The 17,344-nt window shown below is 33.4% G+C and overlaps 1 protein-coding gene across 2 annotated transcripts in view; it reads right to left on the bottom strand.

Annotated features, from left to right (window-relative positions):
• Nucleotides 1-17,344, bottom strand: part of LOC123006350 (lachesin-like) — a 62,426-nt gene that overhangs the window by 13,806 nt on the left and 31,276 nt on the right. For both annotated transcript variants that reach the window (XM_044400769.1, XM_044400770.1), the window contains exons 3-5: nt 8,146-8,353; nt 7,591-7,752; nt 2,623-2,751 (exon numbers count right to left, since the gene is read on the bottom strand). In XM_044400769.1, coding sequence (XP_044256704.1) covers nt 2,623-2,751; nt 7,591-7,752; nt 8,146-8,353 — 499 coding nt within the window. The remainder of the gene's footprint in view (nt 1-2,622; nt 2,752-7,590; nt 7,753-8,145; nt 8,354-17,344) is intronic.

The following is a 17,344-nucleotide window of genomic DNA, read 5'->3' as shown; positions in this document are numbered from 1 at the left end:
GTCACTTATCGCTTACAAACCATTAGACGCGTTACATATCAGTGCATATATCGTATTGACTAGCCCATTGCTTTGCCGTTACCGGGGAATATACGTTTTGTTTGTTTTATTACCTCTTTACCGAATCATAACGATTTCATATAAAATTCAAATGCCCGAAACCATATCTTGCTGTGTATAGACGGTTGCGATAAAATGAATTGACGTAATTCTTTCAAACCTCCACACACCATTGCCTTTATATCTTCGACTTTGACTCGATTCCAACAAATATTACAAATCACTGCCGGCCCACAGAGTTTGCCCCAACATCAAACACAACGCAAATTAAAATGTGAAGTTTTTAATAGAATTTCGTACTAGAATAAAAGGTTAATATCTGTTCTAAAACAATTGCTGTCAAATTAATGTCTTCCAGAACTGGGATTATGAAAATTGCATTATATTAGACCAGATAGAAAAGGGGGGAAAAGTTGAGTTGATTGATTGGCCTAACAACTGTAGTTAAAGTATTTGTCCAAATCAATTTTTCAGGACCAATTACTGAACTCAATTTATTTACTATCGTCGTATAAGTAGTAAAGTGTATCGTTTTCAATTAAATGTGAAATGGTAGTTTTATGTTAAAAGATATACAATGTATTATATCGAGTGTACACAATACGAACATTATAACGGGCAATGATAATCATAGTAGTAAACGAAACGGTTTTCTTGCAATACCTAGGACTAATATTACTAAAGCAGACGCAAGGAACATTTATGATAGTAGTTGCAAAGTTAATGGATTCTTTTCCACCGTTCGATTTTCTCATTTAATATAAAGTTAGATGCATTTCAACAACCAAAAATTTAATAAAAGCGCCAATTTATGTCTATTTTTGTATTTCAATTATGCTTCATTTTTCATAAAATCATAAATGTGAATAGTTGGCACAATTATATTTCATGGATTTTCTTCCTCATCAATTCATTTAGACCTGACAGTGCTCTACTCTTCTCGTAAAATTGATCTGACGTCTCTACTCACATCGAAAATTTATCAAGTCTATCTCTTTCGCTATATATCATTAATAGAAATTTTATTTTTTGATGTTTGCTTTCATATTATTAACTTTTTCTTCAAGTTTATTTGATTGGTTTAAATTTTTTAGGAGGTTAGCAATCGATTAAATTAGTGAAGACGTTTTCCGAGTCATCAGACTAAACGTTGTTTGTAAATATTCAACAGATTTACGCTTTGCCTCTTCGTGACCGACTACTAAAGTAGACTATCTACGTGTTAAAAAGTAGATCTCAGGTGTATTTTAACAAGTAAATTATAGCCGTCGGAGTTGACATAGCACGTAATTGCCAATCAAGGGTAGTGAATCATAACATCGTTTATAAATCTCGGTGTTTTAATTTCGGTAAAAATTTAATATCGTTGTGTAAGTAAATGGGATTTTAATGTTGTGAATTCGACAGGAATGTGATTCGGTAGCAAGGCGGCCGATTTAGAGATTTAATGTTGTTTGTCTAGATTTGTTTTAAATTTGAACAAACAGGAAGCTCCCGAATATAAGAGAGTAAAGTTTGTCGGTAAATTATTTTCGTTACTTAAAATTTTTCTCAAGTCCAACATATATTCATTAGTCAAGTTGGCATTTTAGCAGACAAAACAATTTATTTTACAAAGTACTCTACTAATTTTGCTTGTTCTTGCGGGCTAAAATGGAACATTCGAAATTACATGTTGAATTGGAGTAAAAACTTAATGTTTTGTATATTTTTCAAATGTATTAAGGCCACATCAGCCCTCTGCTAAAGCAAAGAAGGTTATAAATTTTCCTCGGTCCTCTACTAATTTCTACTCGACTTCCTACGAAATATAGGATAGTAAATTTGCCTTATATTACACAAATTGATATTTGATAACGGCATACTAGAAATATATCACTTAAACTTATGCGCGTTCGGAAAATTTATTTTATTCATATTACTTTTGAAAAATCGACTTTACTTGCATCACTCTTTAAACTCGATCGATCAAATTTAAATAATGGTCCATACAAGGAACAAGCGATGCGCATATTTTACATCTAAGCACTTTTTGAATCAAGAAATAAAGATGCCGATTAATTGACAAATAAAGGAAGGATTTGTTTACGCAGCGCCAATTTAGCTACTGCATCTTCTATTTACACAAACTGCTTTCATTTTATTTTCGGCTCGTGCACATTTTACATAATTAACACTAGAATAACAATCGGCCTTCGATATTATTAAAATTATTCAGAGATCCTTTCGCAGACAATAAAATCCCATATAACTTTCCTTTTGTTCCGGCTTACATAATATAATCATTTTAGATGAAAGGCCGGCCTATCGCTTTTTCAACATAAAATTTTCAATTAATGCCGCGATTGATTCCCATTTTGTATATTAAATATTTCCGAGTATACAACTAAATTCATTCATGTATACATACATTCAAAGATGCAGCTTGTATAGAGACATTAAAATTTGTTACGGATTCATAAATGGGTAAACGGACGTTTGGATGTCTCCAATATTTCATCTTAAAAATTTTACGGCGTAAATAATTGCGAATTATTAAGGAAACATGCAACATTTACTTACATTCGACGTCCACGATGATTCGTTTGCTTACAGATGGAGGAACTCCATTCGTAGCTATGCAAAGATAGGCGCCCATTTCCGTTCTACTGATGCGGGTGAGATTCAATTGCTCCCCGTCGTATACGTTCACTGTAATAAATAAATATTGCAATAAACAAAAAATTACACTATGATAACTACTTGGTCACTTTGAAGTGCTTTCCATCGGTGCGAAATTTCGACGAAAATCTACCTGAAGCTCTTTTTAAGCCAAGGGTGCATGTATTAAAATTCATTAAAGCAATTTTTTCCATAGTACTGATAGAAAATTCGAAATTCGGAGACAGGAAACGCGTTTAAATATTTCATTCAAACATGAAGATTTTATTCAGGACTTTTTACATTTCCATTCGTAATTAAAAGGAAGTTGTTCTGAGTCGTAATAAACGTTTAACCTCTTGGGATTTATTACCAGTTAATTATTATAAATACATGACTGTGGGTAGTTAATAAATAAACCGTTTCTCTTACCCCAAATGGCGGAGTACAATTGAATAAAGTAAATTTCGAGATAAACGTTAATATAATTCTTAGATAGAGCACGAAACTGAAATTTCCGTTGTGATTATTTCTTAAATATGTTTATATAAATGACTTAAACATTTCATAAAGTCATATTTCAGACAAAGAATTTATTTGGGTCAAATTTTTAAAGCTAAATAATACAGTCAAGAGTGATTTCTCGACGTTCGCCTTAAACAAAACTTGAAGTTTTCCGTTATTAGCTTTAAAATATTTCTTCTTAAATAATAAAAATATTTGACGTAAAGAATTTTCAAATGATTTTGAATAACAAAAGGATTCGGCAGCTTTAAATTAATTTAGCATTTAACCGCATATTTTCACTCCCACATCAATTTCCGCAAATTCTTTTGTATTTCATTAACCGACTAAATGTTATTATATTTGTGTAAAAACAAAACTCGGGAATTCTTCCTTCAAACTCCGACTTTGAATTTTCATTAAAGTTTGCAACTCAAACGAAATTGCAAAACGAAATGATAGTGGCTTAAAAATGTCTAACTCAATTGGCACGTGTTTTAGTTTTGTAATAAGCTTTCGTTTATCTGGTTTGGCTAAAACGTTATCGGTGTGATTGGTACTGGTGGTGGAAAGTTTAAATTGACAAAAATTTTGTTATTCATTGTGGCGGGATGTTGGTAATCCTCGTTATAAAATTATAAGTTTGGCGCATCGATTTCTCGTTACTTTGGTAAAGTTGCGTTAAAGTCAGTTGAGGAAAAATAATTTGTTAAAATTTGTGTTATGTTTTGAGAATGTTAAGAAGTATTTACGCGCGTAGTTAGTGCAAAACCGATAATTTTTTGCATGAGTGGTCAAAATGGCAATTAGATAATTTTAAAATGGGTAAACATAATTTTATGCAGTTGAAGATACCCGTGGGGAATTAGCACATTATATTCAAAGCATATGTTAATTTCCATTGGCCATTGTTCCTCATGTTATGTTCGCATGACGAAGAACGTGTAAAACAGTTCAGTTGTAGCTGGAATTGTACGTGAGAGCGTGAATGCACGTCGCATTTTATCAAACTAATTAAGGCGAGTATAATATTAATCCTAACACAGTCGAGCGCAGACAAACTAATCCCACCCCATAAAAGGATGATGTTATAATAGCAACATATCATTTTTGCCGGAATATTCGCAAATAAATCAAAAATATTACACAAATGGAAACCTGAAATGTTAACACAAAAACGTTGTCGACTGAATTAGAATATAAATTTGATGCCGCAATGTTTCAGATTACGAAGTGTTCAAATAGCCCATTTCATTTCCTTATCATTTTACAAAACTAAAATCAACCAAAACCGCTTCGACATCCAAGCAACTACCTTTAAATACGAGACTAATAGCATCTTTCCACACTTTATCTGCATAACTGATATCGCGGTATAGAATTTTAGAACGCGCATGCTTACTACCACCAACCCCAGTGCTAGATTAGCTGTTGCAATATTTAACAGGCCAGGCAGGCAGGGTTGTAAGCTTCGCACTCCGGCACCTGATAGCACCCCATTGTAGCCAAGCTACTGACGCCAGTATCGCATTATTTTTACTGCAACTCAATAAACTTTCAAACGATTCATACAAACGCTTTTTCTTATATTAACTTCTATTTTATTGAAAAATACAAATGCAACACAAAAGTCATTTCAGATTCAAAATTTGCATAAAAGCTCAAAGCGCCAACTGCACTATACGCTTCTTAGATTCTAACATGCCACAATAACGTTAAAAGTATTTTCTTTGTTTTGCTGTTGAATAAGAAAACAACCTTAAAATATTGTCCTTTCATATAACAGAACGGCTGTGAAAGTTTACATGCTACAATTTTCTACAACTTGCTCAAATTTAGGTCAAAATTAAATTTTAACAAGTTGGAGAGTTAATAATGTATGATCATTTTTAAACAGCGTAATTTTTCAATGCCTCAAGAAATGCTTTACTTCTTCAGGAAAAATAATAAGACCGCAAGACCGGAAAAAGAAAATTAGCCAAAGTTATTTATAACTCACACGTTGAAAAACATTTTTTGCTAAAAAAATATTCCTTGTAAAAACAAAAGAAAATTTCCGAGTACAAAGATCATTTTAAAAATGGAGGATGCGCCAGGTCAGCACCAAACTATATTGTATTAACTGAAACAACTCTAATTGTTTTTTTAAAAAACCATCAAAAATTTGCTTGAAATTTTCAATCTGCAGTTGTCTGTTTCAAAATCATTTACTCGCTTGTTAAAAATAGGTTTACTGTCTATCACAGGCCCTTTTGTTTCAAATGAGTTTTATTTAAAACTTTTTCTGCTATTAAATACTAACTAAATCTTGAAAGCTATTAGTCTACTTAAAATTTCTAAGAAATTGAGATAAATAACACAAGTAATACTTGAAACTTTATGTAATTAATTGTTATGTCCGGCTGTGGAAAGGATGTCATCTAGATCGTAGTAACCGTTGTTCCTTATTATAGCACGTCGAAAAAAGATGTATAGACACTAGGGGTAGCTTATGAGATAGGTTGCGTCAGTGTTACTGATGAAGTTATTAAAAGTGGTCGTTGAGAATATCATTGGAGGCCCTAGGGTGTTATAAACCGTTCATAATGGATCTCAGTCAATAATTTAATCGCGTGTAAAGTCCAGAGTAACGAATCTTAAAAATCGCGTTGTAACACAAAGTTGGGTCTTAATCGAACCAATAGTCTTAATAAAATGGCACGTGCTTAACTTAAGTCTTTTAATTTATCTAAAGTTAATGGAATCCCAACCTGTGCGTTACTCCTTCGCTGTAGGAATTTAGCACGCGTTGTCAATATTAAGCAATTCGATTAAATCGCGGCTTTGGTAAACCATTTCAGATTTATGTGGTTCTTGCTAAGTTGACATTCTGTGCGCGGACGACCTACGAACGAAACGACACTCTCGAGAGCCTTTTGCTCTCGTTTATCAGCTTGCCCTGTATCAGTTGTTGTATGTCTTTTACGGGGGTTATTTTTTGTTAACTTTTTTATTGTTTAAAGAAATATGGCATTTTTACGCGATAGTAAGTAAGAGGTGATTTTAAGTGCAGGGTTTTGTTTCGTCTAGTTTTGGAAGCAAAACAATCATATCAGAAACAGTCTTCTCGAAAATTATATTAAAATTACCAGAGTGAATTTCAAAGCGACTTACTTTATCAACGTCTTTTGGCTTAATACGGTGTTTAATTTACTTCCTAGTCTGCTAAAGGAAATGAAATTGCAAATAGAACTTAAAATTGGAGTTAAATTTTATTAGTAATTACATAGTAAATGAGAAAGTTTTGTTCTCAATAACAGATGTGTTGGGAAAATCAATTGTATTTGTGTTTGAGAAAAGCTTGGACGTCTCGGATTTTTTTCAAGATGATCACTTGACTGCTCGAGGGTAGAATTTTCGCTTCGATCGGACCCAAGTTTCTCCAGGATGCGAATGTGTCGATTTTGTCTTATTACGAACGCAGGTATAAGAAAACAACGTTTTACGAATCGTTGCTCTTTTTCCTTTTTTTTTTTCGTTTTCACTTTTTAGCTCTTAAAAAACAATTTAATCTGAATTGTAAATTAATCATAATATTTTTTTCTTATAAAAGCAAATGTAAATTACGTTTACTTCGCACATTAACCTCACTAGTTATCCACTATATAAATTAAACCACGTTAGTAGCATAGAAGTTGCCACACCGCATTAATTAAGTAAACCCTCTAAGGTGGTAGTTGAAACGTATCAGGCAATTGTGCTTTAGATTGGGTTGGTAAATTTTGAGGAGTAACTATATCATAATACTCGTAAAAGCGAACGTTTGTTTGAGGAGTTCACCTCTTGTAAACATTCTAACCGTGTCACAAATTGTACTTCAATAATAAAATTAGAATGCGTATATGGAAGTTTTACACGGAATTTATTGAATATCAAAACAAAACACAAACGTTATTTCGGATGCCATCAGTTAGTAACAATCAAATAAATATTATTCTCCAATTCAGTCAACAGATTCTGTTTACAAAACATTATTTATTTATATATACAGAGTCTCTGTAGATAAATTTAATCTAGCTTTTTGCCACATTTAAAACCTATAGATTGCGATTATCAAACGAATTAATTTACTTCGTTGTGTGTTAATAAATGCCACATAGTTTCATGAAAAATGATTTATTTGTAGAGCTTTGCTGTCTGATGTTGATATATAGTCAAAGGGTTGAAAAAGCGTACAATAGGCGGTCACCTGTGTTTTTCAACAAAACTGTTGTCAAAATTGTGCTCTGCGTGAGTGTACAACTAGACTAAGCAGTCTTGTAAAATCTGACCAAGCATAATGTAAATAAATTGGGTCTTTAATTAAGAACGGTACTAATCAAAATATCCATTTAGTTGTCAGCTTACCTTTCTTACGACGTTCAACGGTTATAGCTTGACTATCCTCTCTTCTCCACATGATTTTAGGCGTGGGAAAACCGTCCGCTTTGCACGTCAAGCTTATATTCTGGTTTTCACGAACAGCTACTGTAGATTGCGTGCTTTCTGCATCAATGATATTCGGAGGAACTGTAATAAGAATGCGATGAAATTAAAACACTCATTTATTTTCAATTGGATAACGTGCGTGGTGAAATCAATTTCGTTTCCCAGTGATGCCCCTTTTTATCTCCTCATTTAGCTCCAGACGTTTATCTCTTCCCTAAAATCTTTCCAATCGAATGTAACTACCGTTAAAAATACTATTTTTTCAAGAGAGCATCCACAAATCAATTCATTTGAAATTAGTCGTTGGGAAGCATGTGCGTCATCATGCACGCTCCATACAGGTTAATTACGTCCTTTGAGTTAAAAAAACAAGCAGTTGGCTTGTTTTACCATAGCAAATAATTTTTAACGAGTTGACAGTTGTGATTAAAATTGGTTACTCAGTTGGCGGTTATAATTAAAGGGATTACTCACCGACTACTTGCAGATATCCTACTTGGCTAATCATGGGATTTGTGTTAACTTGGCACATGTAGTAACCCCGGTCTTCTTTTTGTACGCTACTGACGTGCAAAAGCCACGTCTTGGCATTATCGTGGGACACGCTGAATCGCGGCACTCTGGATATGACGTGACGGTGAATTGTCAAAATCATTTGTCGGTCTATATGTATCCAAGCGACCTGAAAATATGTAATATATGTAAGTGGAGGAATAAAGTTATATTTTCGAGACACCAAGTAGATAGACGTTGGACAGGAGCCAACATGATCGCGTCATGTAATGCAGATTAGCTGCGCATCCGCCATCTGACGTTACAACAGAAGTTCAAAAGAACAGATGTTACATTCTCTGAACCAATATAAACCTGAGCAAAACTGATGAGGAATGTGTTTTAAATAAAGTTACGTCCAATGTTTCACCCGGGATAAATAAATAAACATGGATGTCAATCTACAAGATTAAATAATTCGCTGCGCTAGTCGAGTCTTAACCACAATCAGCCATTCATATATTCCTGCAAGCGTTAGATAGTCACTATATCTTCTAATTGCAAACCTAATGCACCAACGCAATCAAATCAACCTACACGATCTTGTTCTCCCATTCGCAATTCTCATTGTAAGTTAAACCACAAACGTTTCTCATTACCCATTATGTTAATTTTCTCTTGATGAAAGGACCATCTAGTGCACATTTAACGGTTTATCACAACCTCACCACAAAAAGATATTACCAGTCTGCAGGAACAACAAATTTATGAAACTCTTATAGATCACTGCTACGAGAAAAATTGCGGCTATCGGATTACACGAAAACTCAATATGGCTCCTGAAAGGTCCCAAACTTATTATAATTGCAACACTTTAAACTTATTTCAGATAAAGTTAAAATTTGAATTTAATAGCAAAATGCCTTTCCGTTTTTAAATAAATGTTAAAAAGAAGTATTTAGAAAAATCTAGAAAACACAAACATCACAAATTTACTTTCTGATATTGTATTACATTTTAACTTGACGTTACAATTTGATTGTAATAGCTCGAAAAGGGTTGAACGCCCTCCGTTGCGATATCGCTGTATTACCTATTATTTACTTTAATGAGATAGTGGTTTTACAAACATAATCTTGTAATTTCCATTTACATGTTATTGTAAGTAAATAGTAATGATTTATGCTTCCCATCCCTTACACTGAAAATGTATACACAATATTAAACCAGTGAATCATTATTGTTAGTTGAGGGAGCAATTACTGACCGACATGTGCCTGTTACAACAAACGTGATGAATCATTTCAGTTGAAAATTTCACCCGTAATTGCAAAAATTTGCACCAAACGTTGGAACTTGTTTAATATTATACAGTGCCCCTAAACTGCTTTAGTTCTAGATGCGTGATTTGTATTGATAAAAGAAATTACGTCGAAAATAATTTATTTATTTTATTTTATGATTGATTTTGCAAAATCTCTATTTTCGACAAATCAAATAAAAAATATTCTGTTTGATTAGATGGAATGTGGGTAATTATTTGACTACTAGGCATTTTGTGTTAGTGAAAGTGAGGCGCGGTGTACCTTTCTAACAAGTCTAGGGCCCCCAAGTAAATATAATACCAAAACAAACAATAAAGTGTAAAGAGAAATTAACGGACAATGTGTTTCTTGGATGGTCCATGCAAGGTGACGTAAAATAATTCAAAGTTGTTTCAAAGTTTCTGTCAATGTTTATTTAGTTGAAAATAAATTTTGTAATCCATTTAGCAAGCAGTAACGACAGTATTGTTTGTATCTAGTATAAAAAGGAAACAAGAAAGGTTGAATAGTATCTACCCTTAGGCCGATTGCGGATTGACTCTTACTCGAGGACTCTCCATTCACGGGGGAAATGGTGATTGCAGTGTGGTGGCTTGGCTTCAGTAAACATTGCAAGATAAAATAATAGTCTGAAGCAAGTGCCTCAAAAACCCATTTCGCTTTATTGATTTTATCGCAACGCTTTGTAAAACATTTTTTACGAAAACAGGTGCTAGCTCTAATTACCACTCTCTAGTGCTGAGTTTATATTAAACGACCGTTTATTAATCAAACATTACGTGCCAGTGACATTAGTGCTATATTATGGTTAATGAATCAAGTAATTCATTCATTCATCTCATGCCAGTTGAGTTCTTAAACGAAACAAATTAATTTAATTAGTTGATTCATTGATGGCAAACGCATTGATATTTTTCACAAATACATATAATCACAACTAAGTAAACATTATTGTTGAGTACGGTTTAGAGCCAGATTGTAGAAGGTATGTAAATATTTAGAATCTGTTCGAAGTCAGAACAATATGTTGGAGTATTGATTACTTTATTAATAAGACAGAAGCATTTAGCTTGTGACAAGGAATTACATGTTCACCGTCTGTTTCAAATTGAGGTATTCCTAAACATCACAATACTGTAAAGAGTAAACACTACAGACATCGTAACTTAAGTCCAATAATAGAAAGTTTCTGAAGAAACATTTTGTAATCAAAAAATTAAGTTTCAGAAAAAAAAGGTTGAAAACTGTTTAGTTTCTCTTTTTTTTTTAAATACACGACAGTAATTAAAAAAAAAACACACAAATGGATCGATTAGCAATTACCCTGAAAGTAGAGAAATTGTAATAGTTATTTACGATATGTGTATCGTAATGTGGAATTTTACGATACGCGATGGAAAAATTGTCCAAGTTGTTTACTTTTTTCAAAAGTGTTCCAATGAAAGCAAGTTGCAGTGTCAGTGCAAAAATGAGTGATTCAGAGGAAAATTTGTCTTCTGATATAGAATTGACTGCTCAATCTGCTATAGATACATTAATTCCTGCCAAATCCAAAGAGCGGTATGAGATAGTGTACAAATATTTTAAAGAATGGATGGAAATCAAGAAAATTCGTGAAGTCTCTGAAAAGGTGGTCCTTGCCTATTTTGCGGAACAATCAGAGAAGCTAAAACCATCCTCCTTATGGTGCCGGTATTCTATGTTGCGGACGATGGTGTCGATTAAGATATATATTGACAGCGTCTGGGATCAATATTGAAAATGCCTCAAACTGTGTAATTTATTTTAATAAATAGTTGTAAATTTTGCAAAATTTAGTCTCTTTACTGCACTAGTGCTTTATTACCGCACTAGTGCCGTAAAAACTGCCATTACGACACTTAAAAAAATTGTGAAATATGGCACATTACAGTATGAAAGTAGATAAATAGTCTAATAACTAAAACTTGGTAATTTATTACATTGCACATTTTATTGTCTACTAAGCTCCGAGCTGCCATGTGAATTTCTCTAGTCTGAACTCTATATTAAACTTCATTATCATGTTATATATAGCGTGGAATATTTAATTAATCCACTGCCATCTTTGTTATCCCATGCCAAAGTACTTAAATTGGTGGCGTAGCCACAAAGAAAACAAATTGAAATTAGCCAAAGCTACCTTGTAGGTGAAATAGAGTATTTTTTGCACAATTTTTAAATATATATTTTTAATTCAATAAAGTTCATTAATAAATGAGTTTTAATTAAATACTATATGACTTTTGTGTTATGAATATTTGAATAGTTTTCATAATATTTGATTTAATTGTACATTAATAAAATTCGCAATAATGTTTTACGAAGAGAAATTTCAACTGAAATTTTGTCTAGATCTGATATAGAGAGAAAGTTTTTCGATGTATTTTGTGTTTGTAAATTTGGTGGTGTTGTGTTTTGATGTAAAAAAGCGTTTTTTGTTAGAACAGTGATGCTGAGTGGTATGGAAATAAGGGAGAGGAGTGCGTCTTATTCGTAAACATGTGTTTGTGTTAGCATAAATAAAATTTATGTGGAACTCGAACAAGTTACAATACGTTATTAGAAAGTTGAAATATTTACAAACTTATTTGGAGAATAAGCAGGGTGAGCCCCAAGCCAGAAGAATTTCCGCAACGCATATACACAACCTCCAAATTTACATCTTTTAACAACATTGTGAGAACTCCTCCCGGTTGCTGAATATCACAGTTCCTGCCATCACCTCGGGCCCGACCGCACACTACATCATTACCGCTGCGGCTTCCCCAAAGTGCTGGCACTGCATTCTGTTAAACTTGCCTCCTAAATGCAGGAATATGTAACGACTGTCAGATCAAATCCGGGAGACGACAGACTCACTTGACACCTACCCCTAATTGCCCGAAGCTATACAAGAAAGAAGTGAAAAAATAAAGCACACTCCAGAGATCACAGTTTTGGAACAGCACCAAAATTCATTGAAGATTTTGAGTTATCTTCTTTAGATGGAGACAAATATGGGCCTCAAAATGTCGCCTTGGGATGCGCCTTGGCCCAATCCGGAGTTTATTGTGTAAATTCAGTTAATCCTAATGAGATTAATGCGTCTTCCGTTTTATGATAATTCGGGTTAAGAAGTGGTAAGTTCTGTTGTAATCTTGAGTGTGTACTGTTGCGATTTGCGAGTGTCAGATCAAATCGGGTCTTGTCAGTCGTGAGGCAGTTGACACATGGCGCTAATTGCGACAGGTAATCTCGCGAACAAAGCCGAATTTGTAGCGCGCTTTTAGTTATGTGTTTTATGTTAATGGAGGATGCATTATCATAACTCGAGAAATACAGCTGCGCTCCAATATCCGACACCAAAGTTTTCTTGATAAATACCTAAAGCAAGCCGTGCAGGCCGTCGTCTTCAGGTTCTTCAACAAATACTCCTTATTATTTGTTGGCTAATTTGGGCACGGAGCGTAACCCGAACTACCCCCATAACTCCGCCATTGTTCTAGGAGCAAAACGCGACTACAAAAACAGACCTGTGCCACGGTGGTGATAACACCCACAACCCCCAAAAGACCAACATTTTATTCAAACCGGAAACAACTTTATAAATTTACGCCAACGCCACTGAAATTAACAAGCAAGAAAAAGTTGTGACGAACTACGCTGGAAGCAAATTTTTACTTTATGTTTTACTAACACATAAAGAGATAATCGAATGGATAATGTGTGAGCAAATATAGCTACAATGAACTGATTTATGTTCATTTACATGCCTTTGTTGTGCGAATTAAGCGAATTAAATACCACTTAAAATCAAATAGACTTTAATTTCTAATGTAAAAATATCATTACTAATTAAATCGCTTATTTACTAGATGTGTGTTACGAGCTTTTTAAAAGTTTCACCGATTTTTTAAACTTTCAACGTAACAAGTTGTTGTAAAAGTTCAACACAAATGTTTTGTTAGATTTATTTCCAAAGTAACTATTTTCTAAGTCGCACAACTTGTGACCTTTTCACATTAAAAATTTACATCGGCCGTTTATATCTCCTCATAAATCTGAATTTTCTTTTACCTGCTTAAAACTTCTATAATATAAATTCAATAAAAACATCGTTTCATGAAGCATTATTAAGCATCGGTCAAATTTTCTATTAGAATTTTAAAGTTCATTTTGTCAAAATAATCGAATAATAAAAATTTGCAAGGGACTGGAGTAAGAATTTTTTGTTTATTAAGGAAGAGGTTAGGTCGTAGTGATTGTGTTTATGAAATGGCAGTGCATTTCAGCGTAATAATAATAAATAAATTAGTCGCTGTCGTTCGTTGGATGCATTAAGTCGACGTTATGTGAGTCGAAATCCTTTAATATTTATACAGAGAAGAGAAGCCGCAAACCGTTCGCGATTCTCGTTCTATAATAGCACGAAACTGTCTTGAGTATGAATTGTAGCTCCGTTTGTTCCCTTCATGTCGGAAAGGCCTCTATTGATACATTTGTCATGCTCAAGTTTTGTCGAGCGTAAAGAATTCGAATTCGAAGTTGAAAAAGTCGAATTTGCGGCTTTAATACAAATTGTCGAGTTTAATGTCGCGAGGGGTTTGCATAATTATTTTAAGAAAATTAGCCAACGAAACAAATTTTGGCAAAACCCTCTCCGGACCGGAAAATAACTGTGTGGCGAATTTCAGACGGGATAAAGCAATGGCTGTAAACTAAATCCACATTGGCGCATGCGGAAAGATTTACTGCACCACGTTTTATTGCAATTGCTCTTGAATATTTATAATAAACTTGACTTTAGATATAAATGTAAATAAGTATAAGAATGTGCTTTGCCGCAATATCATTGCAAAACATTTTATTTCAACGTGTCCTGGAAGTGATCACTTCCGACTTTGCATTCACGAATATTCAACTCAAATTTAAATAAGATTTATTTTATTGGTACTCGAATCGTATAATAGAATCTCTTTGTTTCGTTCTCTGATGTGTTGCAATTAAGACTAGACTTTCTATTAAATCAACACGAAAGTAAAATATTGCTAGCTTTAAATTAATTGGCCGATACTATCTCTTAAAAGCTTTCCCACTTTCATTTACAACATTATTTTTCATTAAATCTCAACGAACCAACAACTTTTAACTAATATAATCATTTTTTCAAACCACATAAACCCGATGAAATATTTTTCTTTTTATAGATTAAAACGTGTTTGGCGCCTGGTGCTGTGTAAATCATTTTATCAAGTATAATAAAAATTTTGTTTTGTTATTTATTTGAATAAGTTTAATTCAGTTTAAAAGAGGAGTACTATGCTGTTGTATAAATATTGCGTTTAATCGAAAAAAACATGAAAAAACACCCCTTTATATAGCGGAACTCTCCAACAGTAAGTCTCTAGAGAGGTGTTTATCAAAGAGAATACGTCTTCCGGTAGACAATCCGATGAAATGTTTGCTTAATCAATAATAAAAAAAAAACTTAAGGTTAAGATATAAATCGGATTAGGTGTGAGAAGCAATTTCATATTAAACACGTGATTTTATGAAAAAATTCTTCGTGTGCATTGGATATGAATCGTGAGAATTGTATTTTAAAATCAACGAGGTGAATTCTTCTACAGGGCGATTTTGAAATTGAGTTCTATTGTTTTGTGAGATAAAATCCCCTTGGGTCAAGTCAGTTTAAAATGATTTTAGGGAGCCCATCAAAATATATTTATACCAGGAATTAAGCGCGAATTTTCTCGTTTTTATATATTATCATCTCATATTTGCTCGGGTAGATAAGGTGGATTTTTTCATTTGAAAACTTAGATATGAAAAGAAGAAAAATACGAAAAGACCCGACTGGCTATTATCTCGAAGAAGCTGGCTGTAATCAAACTAAACGAGCAATGAAGTCACCAAGGCGCAGAAGGAGTAGTTGTTAGGCCGCAAAGCGCTGTATAAATGTTTCGACTAACTTGTTGATTATTATCAGCGGATGCGGTGACGTTGATCAATTGAACGAATTGTACTTTTAAGTGTCAAATTTCTTAAAGCAATTAACTGGTGCGGTGTACAACTGTACAGGCCGCCAGTGGTTTAGCCTCTTCTGAACAATTTGACTCGGTTTAAACACATTTCCAGTTTTGCCGGTTGAGATATATAATTCGAAGAGTAGTCGCTTGACTGTAAATTAAAGTTGAACAACGCGGCAAGTGCCGTTGCCGAGGCAATAACGGATGGGGTGGAGCCCTTAGCCATACGTTATTTCGAGCGATTATTGTGGTTTTTATAGTGGTTAAGCCCACTACACCCAATTCGGTAACGAATATTTAAGCAGGGACTTCCCCCAACACGAAATTTTTACAAACAAAATCATCACGAAAATGCACTAAACCTTATCCATAAAATCTTCCGATTCGAATAAAGGACTTTTTATATCCTGATACATATTCGATACGAGTGCGTGAAGATTTTTCGATTTGAGAAGAATTTTCGCAATTTCCTCTAGTTATCGAAAACAAGATAAAATAAGTGCAACCTCTAATTTAATTAAGTTTGCAGTTATTTCAGCGTGGTGTTGTGTATTGGAACAGGTCTTAAATGAGAGTATGATAAGAACTAATTTAACTACGAACATTTCGTGTCACAACCGGAAATCTAAGGCTTCACTCAAGTATGTTGATCATGTTGTTCTAATTAGTGAATCTCATATTTGCATGGAAACTACGAAAATTAAACAAGTAAAACACCTTCATGCTCCTTTATTGGATTATTTCCTCCACTTATTATTTTAACACAAATTGCTCAACATTTTCCCGTCAAAGAAGCAAATAAATAAAAATAGTACCATTATTTATGTCTGCTTCATTCTTTACAATGTTCATTCGTGCAACGTCGGACGCATCGCGTAATCTCCTAAGATGGATGTTAGCTTATGCGCGTTACAAATCAGAGATTTATTACAATATGAACATAGTGATCAGTTGTCCGAGATTTAGCCCTTCTGAAATAATATCAAAATTAAAACAAGCTTCTTGGATTAGATACATGACCTCTTCGGGATCTAAAAATGATTTTTAATTGAAAAACTTTACAAAGACTAGCTATTCAAATTTTATTTTTGATGAAGTTAATTATAACTTTTGAGAAAAGTGAGTATAATAGAAACAGTTATCGTGAGAAAAATGCGCGCCACGCCACATTCATGGACTGCAAAGTCATGTTTATAAATCTCAGTCGTTTCAAACTTATCGTATGTATGATAACAATTTCAAGTACGACCGTGACAGCAATCTTGGAACGATTAACGCAGCAAATCCTGAGCTCAAATGGGCCCAGTCTTCGTCTTAGCGAAGATTAGATGGGGTAGGAAATAATGTAACTTATCTTAGATATTTACATTGCATGCCTAAATTAGAGCCTCAAGCACCTTGTTAATGGAGAGATATACTACTTATATTTAACGGGATTTTGTAATTTCCTTACATCCACATAAATTATTTTAATGGGACATTTTAATTCACCAATTACTTTGAATTATTGCCTTCAAATGCTTTATAATGCTGATTCTATTCCATCTTTCACTAAATCCGCCGATCATAAAATATATTCTATTAGTTATGTTTATAACTCAATTAATTTAGATATTAAAATAATTTCAATTAACAATTATAAATAACCAATGTTGTCAGATGCAGGAATTTAGTTTATAACTCTATAACGGCACTGCGTGATTACGTCATTATTGATGTACATTCAGTATTTAATAGTAACTGTCATAAAAAAAAATGCTGTCAATAAAACAAATAATAGGATATATGCTATCAAATAAATTCAGGTATTTATTTTGGGCAGTTGCG

This window comes from Tribolium madens, unplaced genomic scaffold (genome assembly GCF_015345945.1).
Source record: "Tribolium madens isolate multiple individuals breed KSU strain unplaced genomic scaffold, Tmad_KSU_1.1 Scaffold_2;HRSCAF=44;Tcas5.2_LGX, whole genome shotgun sequence".
Lineage (NCBI taxonomy): Eukaryota > Metazoa > Arthropoda > Insecta > Coleoptera > Tenebrionidae > Tribolium > Tribolium madens.
The sequence above is the reverse complement of the archived record's forward strand: the minus strand, read 5'-3'. Positions and strand labels throughout refer to the sequence as shown.